We start from the raw sequence: 20,180 nt of genomic DNA on the forward strand, positions 1-20,180 counted from the left end.
GTCAATTAATAAAATGAGTTGATATGAATTTTAAGTTTTAATTATTTGCATATATACTTATATATGTCATTAATTACATAGTATCACCACATCAATTGCCACATAAGGTGGTTAAATAAGTGTGTACAAATAGCATTACTTTTTTATATAAAAAAAAAATTTATAAATAGTGATCTAAATTAAAATTTATAGCTAATATTCAAACAAAAATGATTATATCTTCACCATAGAGTAATGCTATTTGTACATACTTAGAACCATAGTGATCTAAAAAGTAATGAAAATTCAGCTGACAATAGAACTATGTATTCAATGATTGGAATCGTCCATTTTTTAGAGCCCTTATTAAGAATTGTCTCTGTAAAAAAATTAGCCAAATTTGTATTTGTTTGATCATCTAAATTGTGTAGACAAATAATAAAATTGAAACGATGTTGACAGTAATACACTGGCTAAACAATTTTCAATTTGACTAATTTTTTGTAAAAATAATCTTTAAATAATGCCTTAAATATGGACCGTTATAATCATTAGAATTCAATTATGGGTAAATAGATGAGCGGGTAAACATTATTGAATATTTAAATTAACAAAAAATTTATAGTTAATATTTAAGTTTACTTGTGAGCATTCGAACGCCTTTATTATAAGCATTTGAACACACTTATAATTGTTAGGCAGAAGCAATTATATTAGTGAATGACAATTATAATCATTTTTTTTTACACTTTTTATTTTTTATATAAGTATAAATTGTAATCGACTAAAAGTTACAAGGCCAATGTTCGTACTCTCGAGTGTGAAGTGAGGGAATGCTATGCTTGACGCAAACTCTTAAAAGTTGATCGTTTTCGATTATTTTTAGCAGGTAGTCTATCTATAGATTTTTTTTATTAATTCACTATCATCTTTAAATCATTAAATTTACCTGATAAGATTACAGGAATTAAAAACCTACCTAAAATCTTGTACACATAAAATAATAAATAAATAAATAACAGAGTGTATGAGATTTCTTTGTTACCCAAAACGATGCCATTAATATTCCCTTTCTCCTCAGATCACGGAATGTGCACAAAACAAAGCACTCTTCCCTACTGGCTACTACTCTAAAGACTAAAGTCTAAACCCAATTAAAAAACAATTAAAAAATAAGAAAAACGTAGAGGTAGGGAGAGTTGGGGTTCACTTTCTCACAGTCTACGTCTCAGTCTCTGTCTTTAATGGCGAGGAGGACGGCCTTCTTCAATCTCACAAACGCCATTGAATCCTTGGCCTTCTCTCAAACTCCTCTTCTTAACTGCGCGATTCCCGAGGCCTTCTCCAAACCTCCTTCCTCCCTCAGGTTCGTGCTTTCAGCTTTCAGCTTCGCACTTCTTCTTTTCCATTTCTGCGGAAAACGTTTTCCCGGGAAATTTAACTCACAAAAGAACGAAGATGAATTCTCTGAAACTTGTTTCCCGGAAATTCTACTCCGTCGAAACAATTGGATTGCTGCTTGACTTCCATTGACTGTCATCGGTTTTTTTTTTTTTCAAATTTTTGTATTTTATTTTTTTCTGAAACCTTCGATCGATCTGTTTGGGGGTAGTGATAATGCTGCTTCAATTGTGAAATTTCTTCTCCCTTTTGCTTTTGTGTTGTACTGTAGTTCTTGTATTCTCTTTGTTTGTAGTGGAATTCATGGATTTGAAAATCTATGTTTCATTTTTTTGAATTATCTTAGAGTAGAAATTCAAATCAGGGATCAATTAGGCAGTTTTAGTGGCTGTGTGGTTAATTTGAATTACTTAAATGGGAAACTGCTGATTTAAGTTTGTTGTTTGTCAAGAGATGCTGAAAAGTTTTGATGGGTTTCCTTCAAATCTGACCATGTGGGTGGGAGATTTGTTAAGAGTTTGTCCCACAGATTTGTCATTTTTCATTTAATTTGTTACCTGTTCAATATACATTGGTAAATAAGCTAGTTATAATCTTGTATAGTATTTCTAAGAGAGCAGTGTCTGTTCTGGGATTTATTTACATGCAAAGAGAATGCTTCATATTGATTTCTTTTGTTTTGTGCATAATTAACATATTGTCTTTTACAGATAGAACTATTGGTATATGATATTCGTGCATATTGCTTTATGAAGAGTGAGCAGTGAAGAATCTGGGGATCAATTAGAAGCTATTGGTTAAAAATGTCTTCAGCAGGCAAAGCTGATAGGAAGGCGACTCTTGATGCTGCCTCATGGCTGTTCAATGTTGTCACATCTGTCGGAATAATCATTGTCAATAAATCATTGATGGCCACATATGGTTTCAGTTTCGGTGTGTTTCTGTTGACATATTTTATCCACTGAATTAAATTCTTAATTTGCATTTCCTATCTAATAAGTTCCGTGATTATTTTCTTCCCCTTGCTTTATTTTTATAAGATCTATCAATTTTCTAGGATTGTATTCCTTAGAATCATATTTAAATGGGGTAAACAAAGTATTTATTTTATAATAATATTTGAAATGTTCTCAATTTATCACCTGAGTTAGTTAAATCTAAGAATGTCAAATAAATATTTGAGTAGCAGTTTGTAGACATAGCTTATGAAATGCACTAAAAAAATGGAGGTTTGAATTGTTGGACCACATCGCGAGTTGGGCCCTAACAATACGATCCCTTACTTTTCTCAGAAAGAGGGATCCCTCTCAAGAAGTGGACTATATCTGTATTTATCTTAGTAATGGAAACATGAATTTTGAAAGAGTTCATTGCATAACTCGAATTGAAACTAAACTCGCATAATCAATCTTAGTAAGGATCTATTAACCCTTAAATATCTTTGAATATATTCTTAAACATAAATATGTTCTCAATGTACCACGGACACCACACAACTGACACAGTGAAAGGACAAATCTAAAAATGGAGGACATAAACATGGCATGGGCAGGACAATATGTAATTATATATTTTTATAAGATATCTGTAGAATTTTAATTCTACCTGATGATTTAGGTTCAAATAGTTATCTCTCTCTAATGGAGATCTTCCAATTCATTGTACACTTGTGGTCTTTGCCTTGTAATGGAGATCTTACTCCAATTTGTTGTAATCTCTAGATCCCCTTGTTCCTCCCAATAGCAAGATCAAAATGTAGGGATGATGAGCAAACAATTCAGCTTTCTAAATAAGATAGATTGCTGACAACAATATTATAAGATTTGGACTATTCTAATTTAAATTTATTAATAGTGTGAAAAGTTTTCTCTAAGTGGGGAGTTATGAGATGTGAAGAGTTGCGCTATTACTTAAGTTTCTGAATATGTAATTACGATCAAACCATTTTATTTTAAGTTTCATTATATTATAGTTGTAAGGGCCAAAACAATGGCCTGTCTTTATCATAGTAGCTATTTTGTGTACTTGTTCCCAAATTAGAAAAAAGCTTTGAATCATACTTTGGGAATATTTTTTCTTTTTGGTTGAAGGAAAAATTACCAAGTCTGCAATAATTCTGGATGGAAATAAAATATTATATAATGTGGACACTTGTCCGAGGTGTATTGTTGATGTGTAATAGACATGGCCACATTCTAGAAGTGTCTGTGCTTCATAGTGTAATATAGTGCTGCTTCAAAAGAAACAGAAAATTTCATTTTGTAGAAAATGTTCCTGAAGATGTTCATCCACCTTGACATTTTGCTCTATATAATGCAGCTACAACATTAACGGGTCTGCATTTTGCCACAACAACCTTACTGACAGTTATCCTTAAGTGGCTGGGATATATCCAGCCCTCTCAGCTTCCATTTTCTGAGCTTTTGAAGTTTGTTTTATTTGCAAATTTCTCCATAGTTGGAATGAATGTGAGTTTAATGTGGAACTCTGTGGGATTCTATCAGGTAAGTGTTCGCAAACTAGTGAATGCTTACTCTCTTTTGGTGATATAGTTTTCATAAATTAAACATTCTTTTGCTTTCAAATTTTATTGTCAGATTGCAAAGCTGACTATGATCCCAGTATCATGTTTTCTAGAAGTTGTCTTGGACAAAGTGCGATACTCAAGGGACACAAAGCTTAGCATATCGTTGGTTCTCCTTGGTGTTGCAGTTTGTACTGTTACTGATGTGAGTGTCAATGCCAAGGGTTTTATAGCTGCGTTAGTGGCAGTTTGGAGCACTGCCCTACAACAGTATGTAAGTAAATCTTAACTGAATTGACGATCTTCTATAGATAGCACCAGGATGAAATGGGTTAGGGGCAGCTAAGTGAGTCCTGGCCTCCTGGGCCTGGATGGATCCAGTTTCAACATCATTGGTGTTTCCATTATTTTTATCTGTTATATTGATATGTATGCAGTTAATAAATGTTCAAATTGTTTAACCAACCATAATATAATAGCCATCCTTTCTAAATGGGCTGGGCTGGGAGATATTGATTATCAGGATCAGTTTGTGTTTATGTAATCTCCTAATGAAAGATTGGATTGGCTCATTTTGGTTCACTCCAAGCCCCACCTTCTCATTTCTGATTTTATTTATCCCTTGTGTTGCCTGACATTGTTCAATATCTATGTATATGCAGTATGTACACTTTCTTCAACGGAAGTATTCACTTGGATCTTTCAACTTATTGGGGCATACTGCACCAGTACAAGCTGCATCTTTGCTGATAGTGGGCCCCTTTCTGGACTACTGGTTGACAAATAAAACAGTTTACGCTTATGACTATCATTGGATGTCTGTGGTAAGTTTTGTATGATAATTGTATTATTCATAGATGGTTTGGTATGGTTTATTTTTCTATTGAGCAAGCATGCCTTCACATCGGGTCCATTACTTCACGATTCGTTTAGCCTTTACATGTGCATGTGATATGTGAATCATATCCTTCCCATTTTCATGCTTAGTTGCATGTGCTCCTAAACTTACACCAATGTTTTTTTTTTTTTTGTGACTGCATCTCTTGATATGTTCTCAATTGTCAATATCATAGTTAACACCACCCCTTGAAAATAGTGTTGTTCTTATCAGGTTGGCCATTAGCTTTTTGATATTCCATGACAAGTTTGCACCTCCAGGATATTTAAATGATTCTATCTTGCTAGATGCTTGATTGCTTAAATTCATGATGTTGCCTTTTGATGGTATCAAGCACTAAATGCATTTGATAGTAACTTCATGATAGTTTCTCTTCTATTCAATCAGAGTAGCCCTAGTCTGGTGAACCTGAAATTTTTCTTGACAGATTCCATTAGAAATTTATGGTGTCAAATCAATTAGTTTTGGCAATATAATTATTATTTGTTAGGAAAAGAAACAATCTTTCCGTCGCAATATTGTGTCACCTAGAAAGGGAGCCAATATCGGTGCACAAAACTCTTCACCACTTCAAGCCACCGATAGTGCATAAATCATTTATTGGTTTTGTTTCACAATCTTGATCAAAACCTTTTGATGCTTAAACTTCAACAATAGGAGTTTGTTTCTCCTATGCAATAACAATGTGCAGTGTGCAACATCTCTCATTTCTCTGTTGTTCATGTTGTCTTCATCGTTTGGTGAATGTGATCAGTGGCACGCAGCGATCCACGATATCCTGCAATTGAATTGCTATAAATAGATCTCTCTCACTCGCAAACTGCCACACACACACACACACATCCATACAGTCATACCAGCACTCATGAATGTGGTATTTTTCTACAAACAAAATTGATACACAAACACTTCATTTAGCCTGATACTTCTTAAGTATAAATTGATCGACTTTCATGTAAGTTCATCACAATTTCTTCATGATAACCTTCATAAGTGCCCAGGTGATTTTTTTTTATTTTTTTTTCTAAGAGCCTATTTTTGATCACTCCGACAGCCTGATTGACATGGCCTTGTGCCGCAGATTGAATGTGCTAAAAATGGATGGGAGCTACACACTCCCATGGTCCCCTATATTATCTATTCACTTTTATGGATGTTGGTTGTACACATTTTAGACTAAGGCAAATGCTTAAAAGTCAAGGTGCTTGTATTTTAACAATCATGCCTCCCACAAAATAGTCCTGGATTGTTAAGCAAACTTTACAAAGAGTGTTATGCCATAGCTCTTTTCTGACATATAAAAATGGGATAAGTTTGATTTTAGTTGTGTTTGTGTGCATGTGTGTGTGTGTGTGGATCATGTTGGGAAAGTCAACCTTTAGAGGCTGGAATCGTGTATGTAGCATGCATGCTTATACATTTGCTTACAGCTAATTATGACTTGTGACTACAGTTGGTGATTTGGCTGCCATTTGTTTTCTGCAGTCATTAATTGTCCTGTCTTGCACCATTGCGGTAGGAACCAACCTCAGCCAGTTCATCTGCATTGGTAGATTTACTGCTGTGTCGTTTCAAGTCCTTGGCCATATGAAGACAATTCTAGTCTTGATCTTAGGATTCATATTCTTTGGGAAAGAGGGTCTCAATCATCAAGTAATTTTAGGTATGTTCATTGCGATAATGGGAATGATCTGGTATGGCAATGCCTCATCCAAGCCAGGAGGCAAGGAGCGTCGTAGCTATTCCATTCCAAGCAGCAAATCCCAAAAGAACGGCGGTTTATCAGAATCATCTGAAGTGGATGAGAAGGTATAGAATTCAGTGAAATGTTGTGAAAACAATGTGGGAAAAATGGAAAGAATAGAGAGGCATATTAGGTCAGCTGATTCAAGGAGTCTCTTCAAATCTGGAAGGCAGATCCCTCAATTCTTATACTTTTTTTCTTTTCACCATAGCTCATATATTTGTGTTGTTGAATTTACTCAAGTCAAAGTTCCCTTGTACAACAATCATTTTTTTTTAATAGTAATTTGTTTGTTAAATCAATTTCAGACCATCTAATTCCTCCACCCCCACCCTGTTCTTGTAGATTGCTCTCCTTATGCGGTAAACTTTATTTTGACAGAATAAGAAATCCTATTCCTATATCTTCCTTGGATGCAGTTTTGGCATGAACTAATGAATTTTCTGTACACGTGAGACATGCAATGAATTCGAATTTATCAGATCTTGGATTTCAATAAGTTGTACTGCATATCACCAGCATTTGAAAGAGCTTATTCAAAGCCTGATATATGTTAGGTGGGTATACCGGTATACCATGGGAGAGAATCCAGAGTAATTGAAGCTCCACAAGAGCTTCTCACAGCTTCATTCACGGTGGTCCCAATACACCCAGATCTGCCCATTTAACACAAACACTATTCACAGCAATAAAACATGGTTTTGGAGGCATGGGGAATGATGCAATTCGTACATGAAAGTAAATTGTTGGATACTGCAAGACTAAAAATATGGTATGTGATAGCTGCTCTGTGTCACCTGGTTCTGTATCACGGGCTTTCTTTGAAGTTGTAGCATGTGTGGGGAAAAACACTTCCTTTCTCTTTGGTCAAAGTTGATGCATGTTTTTTAGTATATATCATAACAGCATGGAATTATTATTGTTGCCTCTTCACCCACTTCACTGTGGGAGTGCAAATGCTTGGCTATGCAATGTGCTTCTGCTATTTGCACTCTGTCTCTTGTAAGAAATTTTTACAAAAACCGTTGTCTATAGGCTCCACCTCCACCTCACTAAACTGGTCTTGGATGTGACCGAAATATGATAGTTTGAATGTGAGGGGGTGGTTGAAAGCAAGACTTTTTGTGATGTGAGGGCAGGACTGAATTTGGGAAACGGAATAGGCTACCACTTCTCCTAATTTTGTTGATCTAATCATGACCGTGATACAAATCACAGTTGTTGGATAGTTCAGTTGAAAGGGTTGCTAAATTATCTATTTTGCGCCCAAGTTTGATCCTCTTTCTCCCCAACTAAAAAAAAAAAAAAGACTAATCAATCATCAACTGCATAGTTATTATTCATTATATTCTGGGTAGCACGCCCTTCTACAAAAAGTGCCAACAGCCCAAAGCCCTAACAAAGTAAATAAAAATGAGCATGGCATATACAGTTTTACCACCAAATCATACTTAGTAAATCCCCAAAGGCCCAATGTAATGAATGCCGAGGTTGATCATCAAATTATGATGGAGAAATTCTACACAAAATTCAGATGCAGATGAAAATTTGGTTCATATACAGCTGCTTTGGTCCCACAATTTGTACCTTTGAGCTAGTGATAGTATGACCTTGGCTTGATCTGGCCTAACATTTTGATTTTCAAGCACATCAAACTACATTTCAAAGTTTCAAAACTACTTTTTCTTTAAATGGAAGGTGGAAAATCTCTACCATCCATTCTCTTTTTCTAATACAAGACTTTAAATTAAATCTTAAATATGTTATTACTCGCAAACACGTGTTAAACAAATTTAGATATTTTACATTTGTGAAAGTTTAATAATTATGAGATATTCAAATTTACAATTCATCTCTCGCTGACTCTTTACCACATGTGCGAATTAACAAATTAAGTTTCAAACTACACCAAGTCTAAATGTAAGCAGATGAACCTAAATTAAGATTTCTTTGTGGAAGCATGTGGCAACAAAGTTGTGCGGAAATAGACAAGAAATTGATGGTTTCATCACAATGTCTAAGTTGATGAGGATACTGTTTTGCTACAGGCAATATTTGATTATGATTAAGACTCGTTTTGAATTATTTATTTTGAAAGAAGACACAAATGACAAAACTCATAAAGTCGTGAGAAAACAAATTGGAAGCCATTAGCTGTATATCCTTTGGGCTAGCTGGGTTTGCTTAGTTACTTCACTGTAATTGAAGGGTTGGCCAATCTCTCTCTCTCTCTCTCTCTCTCCAAATAATTTTGTGGGGGTGGGGAGACATGACCCCTCTTTTAGTGATCTCTCTCGTGTGCCATTAGTTTTCATTCTCACTTCCCATTTGTACTTCGTGTTTGATAGAAAGACAAAGAAGGAAGTGAGACCCACTGCCTTGAGGACCTATCACCTTCCTCTTTTCTCCTACCAAACATAAAGCACAAATTAATCATATAATCTTCATTAACAACACTTAACCAACAATAATATATTAGAAACCAGCCCAAAAAAACATAACACCGAAAAATAGACAGTTTTTTTTTTTTTTTTTCAAATTATGATTGCAATAGAGAGACGGTATTTGTAACCCTAGTAGAGTGATGAAAAATGTATACCCTAATAGTTAAAATAAGAGCAAATTACAATTTAGTATCTAAACTTTACATGTTGTTTCAACTTAGTACCCCAACTTTGAAAACTTTCAAAAAAGTACCTCAACTTTCATTTTGTGTGAAAATAGTACCTCCGTTAGTTTTTCTGTCAAATAAATCATTATCTGCTGACGTGGCAGAAGTATTTTCGTCTTTTTCTTCAAATTTAAAAAATAATAATATTTTTAAAAACTTTTGAATAAATTAAAAAAAAAAAAACAAATTGGGGGGGGGGGGGGAGTTGGGCAGGGGGACGGTCGGGGGTTTAGGTAAGGGGTCAGGGGGCTGGGTTGGGGTTAGGGTTGGGTAAGGTAGGGAAAAGGGCGACGAGACTGGGGGTGGGTCGGGCAGGGAGAGAGGGGATGATGGCTAGGGTGAGCTGGGATGGCTGTGGGAAGGCTGGGTGGGGGCGGGGAGGGGAGGGGAGGGGCTGGGGGGATGGGTGTGCGACGGAGCTAGGGCTGGGGGGAGGAGGTGCAACGGGGGCTGGGGGTTGGGGGTGCGACGGCGCTGGGGCTGGGGGGAGGGGGTGCGACGAGGTTAGAGCTAGGGGAGGGGGTGGGTCGGGCAGGGAGAAGGGGAGGGGGAAGGGGAATGGGAAAGGGTGGGGCTGGGGGGAGGGGGAGCGACGGGGTTGGGGCTGAGGGAGGGGGTGGGTCTGGGAGGGGGAGGGGGAGGGGGAGGGGTGGGAGGGGGGATGGGTCGGGTAGGGGGGCGAGGAGGGGCTGAGGGAAGGGGTTGGGGAAGGGGGATGGGAAAAAAAGTTTAAGCAATTTTGTTAAGAAATTTTAAAAAATATTCAGAAATTTAAGAAATTTTTTCTCAAAAGTTTTTTAAAATATTATTATTTTTTAAATTTAAAGAAAAATATGAAAATACCCCTGCCACGTCAGCAGATAACGGTTTATTTAACAGAAAAACTAACGGAGGCACTATTTTGACACAAAATGAAAGTTAAGGTATTTTTTTGCAAGTTTTCAAAGTTGGGGTACTGAATTGAAACAACATGTAAAGACGAAAATACTTCTGCCAAGTTAGCAGATAACGGTTTATTTGACAGAAAAACTAACGGAGGTACTATTTTGACACAAAATGAAAGTTGAGGTATTAAATTGTAATTTGTTCTTAAAATAAGTTAAACTCATCAATATTCAAGAATTAAAATACATGCATACTATACGATTGCATCGTAGACTTTTCGTACATAAATTTTAGAATGGAGAAAACTTTATCATACGAATGAGTGAATAAGCATGTGATATTTATACAAACATATTTTTAAAGCTTGAATCTTGAGGAGTTAAATCCTCCTACAAACAGAGGTAAATTCTCCTACCGTCTTAAAATGGACTCATCAAATAAGAAGAAACAAAACACCCACATGTGGTACTACTATTTGGTCAATTACATTTTTGGACATGGATCATTCATTCATGCTCCTTTTATTTTCGCATTTAATGAGAAGTGTAGCAAAGGCCCGAGTAATACACAGAGTGGGACCCGCAATACCAGCAATAATTGTTTTCGTGTTTGCACACGTGTGGGGTTCTTGTTCTTCTTCTCTTCTTTCATTCATTCATATTCCCTTCTTTTATTTTTCTGTCGTGTACTCGTGCTAACGAAAACCCTGTGCGCACGTTAGCAATAAAATCGTTAATGAACGTTATACTCAAAAAACAGTAAATATTGGGTTGGAAATAGTAAATCCTCTCTCTCTCTCTCACTCTCTCTCAAGTCTCAAAGCTAGGGTAACAGTGACAGGCTGGCCAAGCTGTCGGTGAGGTTGGGGTCAAACCCATCCTGTCTGATTGGTCCACGTCCGCACTGTGGACATGGGCACGTGTTGATTGCAGCTTCTGGGTCCCTTCCTCCAAATCAACACATCATCATATTTTATCTCTGTATCTCTCTCTCTCTCTCTCCCTCTCCAAGTCCCAACTCCAACCCATCTCCCCATTTTCAGTGCCCATTTATGCAAATTGGACGAGAGGCTCAGCAACCTTGGCCCATCTTGGGCCCACCTGGACCCACTTGGAAAAAATGACGTATGTGTGGGCCCTGTATTACATAGAGAGAGAAAGAGAATTGGGGTGAGATGGTGACAGACTCATAATCATATCAACCCCATCAAGGAAGAATTTGTTCGAGTGACATCAACGATCAACCCAATTATGAACAATTTGTTAAGTAAAATAATACAAACACTCCAAATCAAGGAACGACACGTCGTATAAATTTTTCATCCTTGACAGTTGTCGTTAAAGTTTGGGCGAGTATTCGTATTTGTGTGTATTCGTACAAACACTCCAGATGTCGTTAGCGAAGTTTCATCTTTTTCCTTTGCCGATAAAAGATCCAAATAACTGTAAAAACTGATTACTATCTATTTCTGAGAATTACTATTTTCAACTTCACTTTTTTGCTTCGGTCACGCTACCTTATCTGTTTGCTACTTTGCTTCACTAGATAAAGAGAAAAGCAAAAGGAAAGTTTAATTAGCAACCATAAATATAAAATAGAGTAATTTGCGTATTTACCACTCAAATTATGGGAGATGTATGCATTAACCATCAAAACAAAAAAAATTTTACTATTTTTCATCTAGATTTTACACCGTGTAACAATGTCACATTTTCTGTTAAATTAGACAAATTTTTCTCCAAACTCCCTATTTTATCCTTGTATAAAATTAGAAAGCTTCAAATTTTTTTTTTCCACTAATTTTTATTTAATAAAAATATTTTTTATTGCTTAACTAGCTAAAACAATTAGAAAAGAATAAACCACCCAATACCCCTCCCCCCACTTCACCACCACCCAACCTTCCTCTTTGATCACCACCGTCACCTCCTCTTTTCTCTTATTTTTTCTATCTTCTTCTCTCTTTTTTAGTATTTCTTTCTCTCTTCCTCTTTCTCTTAATGCAGATCTCGAAACCAAAACTCTCATCACGCAAGTCACCACTGTCATCGTCAGCAACACGATTGCCGGCGAGTATGTGAGCTCACCGCATATCATTGACTATATTACCCTTGCTTTAGATGTTCAGAAGTAGTGCAAGAAGGGTCGAAATTGGCCCAAATGGTCACACAAAGAGAAATAAAAAGAGGGAGAGAGGAGAAAGAAAGAGAGAGAAGAGAGAAAAAAAAAGAGGAGATGAGAGGGGAGGGAAGAGGTATGGTGTAGATTACCGGTGTGTCACCAAGAGTCGGAAAGAGGGGAGGGGCCGGGTGGTGTTAATTTTAAAAATTTTGGTTTTTCTTAATTTACTTTAGTTATAAATAAATATTTTGTGAGAAATTAAAAAAAAAACCCTTTTATGTGATTTTACGAAAATATCCTTATGATTTAACAGAAGAATGGAAGGAATATGACAGAAGTGCCACATTGCTACATGGCGCAAAATTTGGATGGCAAATAGTATACTTTTTTTGTTTGGGTGGTAAATGCACACACCCCTATAGTCTGGGTGGTAAATGTGCAAATCTCTCTATAAAAAATGATAGAAATATCCAATGAAATAACAAATTTTACTTTTGGTTTATGTAGTTTGAGTCAAGTTTTACTTTGGTTCATGTAATTTCAACTTTTCTTATTTTGGTTATGTAGTTTCAATTGTTCCGATTTTAATTCTATAGTTTATAAATCTTGGCAATTAATTTAAGGATACGTTAACATTTCTGTTCATTAAATTGTCAACTTCATTGCACTTTTGGTCATGTACCTCACAAACCATTGCGATTTTGGTCATAAATTTTACATATCATTAGTCTTTCAATGACATTTTTCACAAGTTGGCTAAATTGCACCTATAGTCCTTGTAGTTTTTGCGATTTTTTATTTTAGTTCCCATAGTTTCAATTTTGACAATAAGAAAAGACTCATAAAATAATGGAGAAGAATAAGGAGAAGTTTTCTCCTTTAATCTCTATGTGCTTTGTTCTTTCATGAAAAATTGGATTTGAAGCAATATGCAGAGCAGCTTGGTTGTCACAATATAGTTTGACAGGATGTGAATGGTTTATTCTCAAGTCTTGCAATATGTACTTTAACCAAGTAATTTCAGAACAAATAGTAGCTATGGAGCGGTACTCTGCCTCTGCACTGGTCCGTGACACGTACTGTGGTTTGTTTATTGGTTTTCCAAGAAACTAAGGACCGTCCGAGAAATATGCAGTATCCAGTGACAGATCTTCTGGTATCTGGGCATTTAGCCCAATCTGCATCACAAAAGGTATTTAGTTGTATCTGACTTGCGGCAAAAAGGAAAATACCTTAGCCATGTGTGTTCTTGGGCAGCTTCTAGGTGTGGGACGCGTGGCTTGTCCATGAACTGGTTCAAAATATGAACTAGATATACGAGATCCGGACGTGTCATTGTTAAATAAATGACTCGTCCTACGAGTTGGTGGTATGAGGAAGGATCATTGATGTAGTCACCATCAGATCAACTAATTAAGAGAAAGATTTTGTTCCATTGGAAATGAGGCTGGTTTGGCGAGAGATAACCTGCATCTTCAAGGATCTCAAGAGCATATTTTCTTTGTAAGAGAAAAATTCCCTTATTAGATCGAGCGACCTCAATCCCTTATAAGAAATACTTCAATGGACCAAGATATTTCAATTTGAATTGTTGCTTTAAGAATGATTTGGTTGCCTCTATATCTTGCAAATTGTTACTTGCCAAAATAACGTCATTCGCATAGACAAGAACAAATATAAATTTACCATCTCGGGATCAGACGAATAAGAAATAATCAGCTTTGGATTGTTGAAATCCTGCTTGTTTGAGCGCTCAGGAGAGCTTGAGAAACCATTGTTGGGATGCTTGTTTGAGCCCATACAATGATTTATGAAGCTTGGAAACCCGAGTCTCCCCTTTTCTTCCTAAACTAGGTGGTAGAGTCATGTAGACATCTTCAGCAAGGTCACCATAGAGGAAGACATTATTGACATCAAGCTGGTGAAGATGCCAGTTCTGTGTAGCATCCATGGCAAGGAGAAGGCAAATGGTGACATGCTTGGCAACCAGGGCAAAAGTTTCCCGATAATCTAATCCTTCAATTTGATTGTAGCCCTTAGCAACAAGGCAGGCTTTATAAAGTTCAACGGACTCATCCGGTTTGAGTTTAAGCTTATAAACCCACTTGCAATAAATGGCTTTCTTCCCAGAGGTAAGGATTGGAGTGACTAAGTGCCACTGGCTTCAAGAGCAGCAAGTTCTTACTACATGGCAAGGCGCCATTTGAGATCCTTAACAGCCTGTGAAAAAAAAACGAGGTTCTGTCTCGACAGAAAGAGTTATAGTGAAAGCACGATGTTGGGGGGATAAACGATTATAGGAAAAAACATGAGAAATGAGATATAGAGTACCTATAGTTTGAACCACGACCGAGTTGGATGACGGGGAGAAACATGAAGGAAGATTAATATCAACATGATACTCACAGAGATAACTTGGCGCTTGTGTGGCATGTGTGGGCCAAGTAGCTACGAGAGCTGCAGGCGAAGAAGATGGAGGAATAGGTATGGTAGCAGTGGTAAGTGAAAGAGGAGTAGGTGTGCGAAGGATGCTGGTATCGCTTTAAAGCAGTATATGAAACAATTTTTGTTTTATTGAATAAAAAGTCTCATTTGTTACCTAATCCATATTTCCACTATTTCTTAATCATATATATGAGACATGGGTAAGAAAGTAATAGTAGGATAGATCTTAAACTTTACGAGTTAATTGCAACATTGGTCCACAAATTTTTACGCAATTTTTAATTTGGTCTATAAAATAAATTTTGTATCAAAATGATCCACGAAATGTTAATTAGTCGTGAAAAACCAAATGGAGTTGATGATCTGGACTAAGTAGGACATGATTGATATTTTGTGAATCATTTTGGTACAAAATATAATTCATAGACCAAACTGAGAATGACACAAAAATTTGTGGATGTTTCTTGCAATTAAGCCTAAACTTTAATTAGAAGGAAAAGAATAAAGCTTAATTACAAGGAAAAACAGTAGGGGTGTTTTTTTTTGTTGGGAAAACAATTAATAGGCTGTTGAAAGAGTTTGACTGTATATATTATAATTGACAAGATCGCTTAAATAAAAGACCCAATGGATTAATTGGCCAAAAAAAAAAAAGACCCAATAGATTAATAGATGGAATCTTCATTAATTGACAGTGATGGATCTATCTTTTGATCTCATCTCAGTTCTCACGTACGCAGAATTGCAGAAAGCCATAAAGCTAGAGAGACAAGGAGATAATAGTTTTAGGGGAGGGAGAGAGAGAGAGAATAATTTTGCAATTAATTAAGAAATTGATCCATTCCTATTTCCTAAACAGCCAAACTAAACTTCACGTACTTTGAAGCCTCCGTGGTCTGCTATTTAGAGAGACAAAGAAACAATTTGTATAAAAGAAAAAAGAAAAAGAAAAACTGAGAGTTAAAACTTAAAACTTAAAAGAAAGAATGATTGATAATGAATGAAGAAGAAGAAGCAGATTTAAAAGGTGATTTTTAAAGAAAAAGTAGAGAGAGAAAGTGTAATTCAGACAAAGAGCGAGAGAGAGAGTGTCACATGGCATGTGAGCAGGGCAGCCGCTGTTTCACTCCTCCACTCCACTTGATAAATACCCTTCTTACCGTCCTTACTCGGCCCTTTGACTCTCTCTCTCTCTCTCTCTCTCTCTCTCTCTCTCTCTCTAAACCAGCAGGTATAGCTTAGCTTCTGAGCTCTCTCTAATGGCAGACCTCAGAGCCTAAACCAAACCCACTCTTTTAGCACCTCAAAAGTGAAAGATAAACAAAAAAAATGAAACCCCACAAACCCATTTCTTCACACCACTCCCACTTCTTCTTTCCCTTCCTTCTTCTCTTCCTGCTCTCTCTCAAACCCTTCTCTGCAACACTCTCTTCTTCTTCTTACAAAGACACCCAGCAGCTCCTCAACTTCAAAGCCTCTCTTCCCAAGCCAACCGTCCTCTCCAACTGGCTCCCAAACCAAGACCCATGTGCCTTCACTGGTATTGTCTGCAAGCAAACCAGGGTTTCCTCCATAGACCTCAGCGTCGTCACCTTGTCCACCAATCTCACCCTTGTCTCCACTTTCTTGATGACCCTTGATTCCTTGGAATCTCTTACTCTCAAATCAACGGGTCTCAATGGCTCCATTTCCTTCCCTGCTAAATCCAAGTGTAGCCCTCTGCTCACCACCATAGATCTAGCTCAGAACAGCTTGTCCGGCCCTCTCTCTGATATTGCCAACTTGGGTTCTTGCTCCAACTTGAAGACTCTCAATCTCTCATCCAACCTTCTTGATTTCTCGGCCAGAGACTCCACCGCGGCGTTCAGGCTCAGCCTCCAGGTGCTTGATCTTTCGTTCAACAAGATTTCAGGCCCCAACGTGGTGCAATGGATCATATCCGGTGGCTGCAGTGAGCTGAAGCAATTGGTTTTGAAGGGAAACAAGATCACAGGCGACATGGGCGTTTCTAACTGCAAGAAATTGGAGCACTTGGACTTGTCCTCCAACAATTTCTCTATGAGTATTCCCTCTTTCGGCGATTGTGAGGCTTTGGACCACCTCGACATCTCCGGGAACAAGTTCTCCGGCGACATTGGCCGCGCTCTCTCTGCCTGCAAGCAGCTCACGTTCTTGAACCTCTCCAGCAACCACTTTTTTGGTCCAATTCCAGCCATGCCAACCAAGAACCTGCGCTTTCTTTCACTTGGAGGCAATCGTTTTCAGGGTGAGTTTCCTCTGAGCTTATTGGATTCGTGTTCAGCTCTCGTAGAGCTCGATCTTTCCTCGAATAAGCTTTCGGGTACGTTCCCGGATGCATTGAGCTCTTGTACTTTGTTGGTGTCCTTGGACATATCCAGCAACAGCTTCTCTGGTGAGTTGCCAATTGAGACTTTGATGAAGCTCAGCAACTTGAAGGCTGTGAGTCTTTCCTTTAACAATTTTAATGGTACTTTGCCGGATTCTCTGTCCAAGCTCAGCAGTTTGGAGAGTTTGGATCTCAGTTCCAACAATTTCTCTGGGTCTATTCCTGTCGGGCTCTGTGAGGATACCAGGAACAGCTGGAAGGAGTTGTACCTTCAGAACAATCAGTTTACTGGGACTATTCCTCCGACTCTGAGCAACTGTTCTCAGCTTGTTTCGCTGGATTTGAGCTTCAACTACCTCACTGGTACCATCCCTTCAAGCTTGGGGTCTTTGTCAAACCTTCGCGATTTGATCATTTGGTTGAATCAGCTTCAGGGGGAAATCCCACAAGAGCTAAAGAACCTTGGGGCACTTGAGAATCTTATTCTCGACTTCAACAATCTGACCGGGTGGATTCCTTTCGGGCTAAGCAACTGCACGAATTTGAATTGGATTTCATTGGCAAATAACAAGTTGAGTGGTGAGATTCCTGGGTGGATTGGAAAGCTTCCAAAACTTGCAATACTCAAGCTCAGTAACAACTCATTCTATGGGAGTATTCCCCCGGAGCTTGGTGACTGCAAGAGTTTGATATGGTTGGATCTCAATACCAACTTGTTGAATGGCACAATCCCTCCTGCGCTTTTCAAACAATCTGGCAACATTGCAGTGAATTTTATTGCTTCCAAGAGGTATGCGTATATCAAGAATGATGGAAGTAAAGAGTGCCATGGAGCAGGGAATTTGCTCGAGTTTGCGGGGATTAGGCAGGGGCAGTTGGACAGGATTTCAACAAGAAACCCCTGCAACTTCACTAGGGTGTATGGAGGTTTTATCCAACCAACATTTAACCATAATGGGTCTATGATTTTTCTTGATCTTTCGCATAATAAGTTATCCGGCAGCCTTCCGAAAGAGATTGGGAGAATGTACTATCTCTATATTTTGAATTTGGGCCATAACAATATATCTGGAGCAATCCCACAAGAGCTTGGAAAATTGACAAGCCTTAACATTCTTGATCTCTCTAGCAATAGCCTTGAGGGGTCTATTCCACAAGCTCTTACTGGCCTTTCCTTGCTCATGGAGATTGATCTGTCAAACAATCGTCTGTCTGGAATGATTCCAGAGACGGGCCAGTTTGAGACGTTCCCTGCCTACAGATTCGTAAACAATTCAGGCCTCTGTGGCTACCCTTTACCTTTATGTGGGGGAGCTTCTGGGCCAAGTGCAAATGCGCATCTGAAGTCTCATCGGAGACAAGCGTCCCTGGCAGGTAGTGTGGCAATGGGGTTACTGTTCTCCCTTTTCTGCATCATTGGCTTGCTTATTGTTGCTATTGAAACCAAGAAAAGGCGAAAAAAGAAGGATCCAGGCCTTGATGTTTACGTCGACAGTCGTAACCACTCAGGCACTGCATGGAAGCTAACCGGTGCCCGGGAAGCTTTAAGCATCAACCTTGCCACATTTGAGAAGCCCCTTCAGAAGCTCACTTTTGCGGATCTTCTTGAGGCTACCAATGGTTTCCACAATGACAGCCTTATAGGGTCTGGTGGTTTTGGTGATGTATACAGGGCCCAATTGAAAGATGGCAGCGTTGTAGCCATCAAGAAACTAATACATATCAGTGGACAGGGTGATCGTGAATTCACTGCTGAAATGGAAACAATAGGGAAGATCAAGCATCGGAACCTTGTTCCCCTCCTGGGATACTGCAAAGTAGGAGAAGAACGGCTTTTGGTTTATGAGTACATGAAGTATGGAAGCTTAGACGATGTTTTACATGACCCGAAGAAAGCTGGCATCAAGCTGAATTGGTCTGCAAGGAGGAAGATTGCCATTGGGGCTGCGAGAGGACTGGCCTTTCTTCACCACAATTGCATCCCACACATTATTCACAGGGACATGAAATCGAGCAATGTCCTGCTCGATGAAAACTTGGAAGCCAGGGTGTCCGATTTTGGGATGGCCAGGCTTATGAGTGCAATGGACACCCATTTGAGTGTGAGCACTCTAGCAGGCACACCTGGTTATGTCCCTCCTGAATACTACCAGAGCTTTAGATGCTCTACAAAAGGTGATGTTTATAGTTATGGTGTAGTGTTGCTTGAGCTGCTAACAGGAAAACGTCCTACAGATTCAGCTGATTTTGGTGACAACAATCTTGTGGGTTGGGTAAAACAACATGCTAAACTGAAAATAAGTGATGTTTTTGATCCGGAGCTCATGAAAGAGGACGCCACCCTTGAGATTGAGCTTTTGCAGCACTTAAAGGTAGCTTGTGCTTGTTTGGATGATAGGCATTGGCGGCGCCCCACAATGATTCAAGTCATGGCAATGTTCAAGGAAATTCAAGCAGGGTCTGGGATGGACTCCCAATCAACCATAGCCACCGAAGATGGAGGTTTTGGTGGAGTCGAAATGGTAGAGATGAGCATACAAGAAGTCCCTGAACCAGGCAAGCAGTAGCCTGACATGTTAAACCAATTTTCAAGTGAATTCTTTGGAAGAAACAAGAAACAAGACGGTGGAGATGATATTTTCAGCTCCCCGAATTTTCGCCCACTTTACCACTTCAAATGCTGTGGAGCTGCACTGTTCCTCTACCATTTTAATGTATGTAATCTTGTTATTTATACATAGAAGGTTATTTAACTTGTTATAAATGTGTATATAAACAGCTTCAGTTGTTATGCTGCTTAAATTTGGTTCTCAGTTTTCCTTTACTTTATAAGAGAGCATTGGATTCAGATCAAATCCTCAAAAAGGAAGCTGTTGCATCTGTGACCTCATTGATGATGACTAAGTGGAGGGCTCTTTTGGCCCTTTCTTCACAGTTCAGTTCAGGCTACCTGATTTGTTTTCATTTGAACTTTTGCTCAATTTTATTGATGTACCATATCAAACCATGTGCCTATAATTTCATGCCAGAACACAAATACATCCCTTTTTTTTTTTTTTTTTGAAAGGAGAAACAAATACATTAATTAAAAGCAGAACCAAGTGCACCGAAACCTGAAGGACTAAAGGAGCTACTTACCGAAAAACGGGTTTTCTCTTTTCAAAT

General features: G+C 38.2%; 2 protein-coding genes across 2 annotated transcripts; both read left to right on the forward strand.

The window, feature by feature from the left end:
* The first annotated feature begins 1,128 nt into the window (after window positions 1-1,128).
* NST-K1 (nucleotide sugar transporter-KT 1) lies at window positions 1,129-6,851 on the forward strand. Its single transcript, XM_086244552.1, has 6 exons — window positions 1,129-1,345; window positions 2,091-2,313; window positions 3,700-3,884; window positions 3,978-4,178; window positions 4,567-4,728; window positions 6,288-6,851. The coding sequence occupies exons 2-6, from the start codon at window positions 2,184-2,186 to the stop codon at window positions 6,615-6,617; spliced, it is 1,008 nt and encodes a 335-aa protein (XP_086100678.1). The 5' UTR covers window positions 1,129-1,345; window positions 2,091-2,183; the 3' UTR covers window positions 6,618-6,851.
* Window positions 6,852-15,716: 8,865 nt separating this feature from the next.
* On the forward strand, window positions 15,717-19,954 carry BRI1 (Leucine-rich receptor-like protein kinase family protein). The gene has a single exon (XM_086244392.1). The coding sequence runs from the start codon at window positions 15,998-16,000 to the stop codon at window positions 19,580-19,582; it is 3,585 nt and encodes a 1,194-aa protein (XP_086100518.1). The 5' UTR covers window positions 15,717-15,997; the 3' UTR covers window positions 19,583-19,954.
* Window positions 19,955-20,180: the final 226 nt, after the last annotated feature.

This window comes from Dryas octopetala, chromosome 5, assembly GCF_963921425.1.
Source record: "Dryas octopetala chromosome 5, drDryOcto1.1, whole genome shotgun sequence".
NCBI lineage: Eukaryota > Viridiplantae > Streptophyta > Magnoliopsida > Rosales > Rosaceae > Dryas > Dryas octopetala.

Bases quoted from the DNA above. Each gene is read 5' to 3' on its own strand.
- NST-K1 (XM_086244552.1), top strand. From the start codon at position 2,184: ATGTCTTCAGCAGGCAAAGCTGATAGGAAGGCGACTCTTGATGCTGCC. The intron at 2,314-3,699 runs GTGTGTTTCTGT...TATATAATGCAG, and splicing joins CACATATGGTTTCAGTTTCG to CTACAACATTAACGGGTCTG. The intron at 4,179-4,566 runs GTAAGTAAATCT...ATGTATATGCAG, and splicing joins GCACTGCCCTACAACAGTAT to TATGTACACTTTCTTCAACG.
- BRI1 (XM_086244392.1), top strand. From the start codon at position 15,998: ATGAAACCCCACAAACCCATTTCTTCACACCACTCCCACTTCTTCTTT.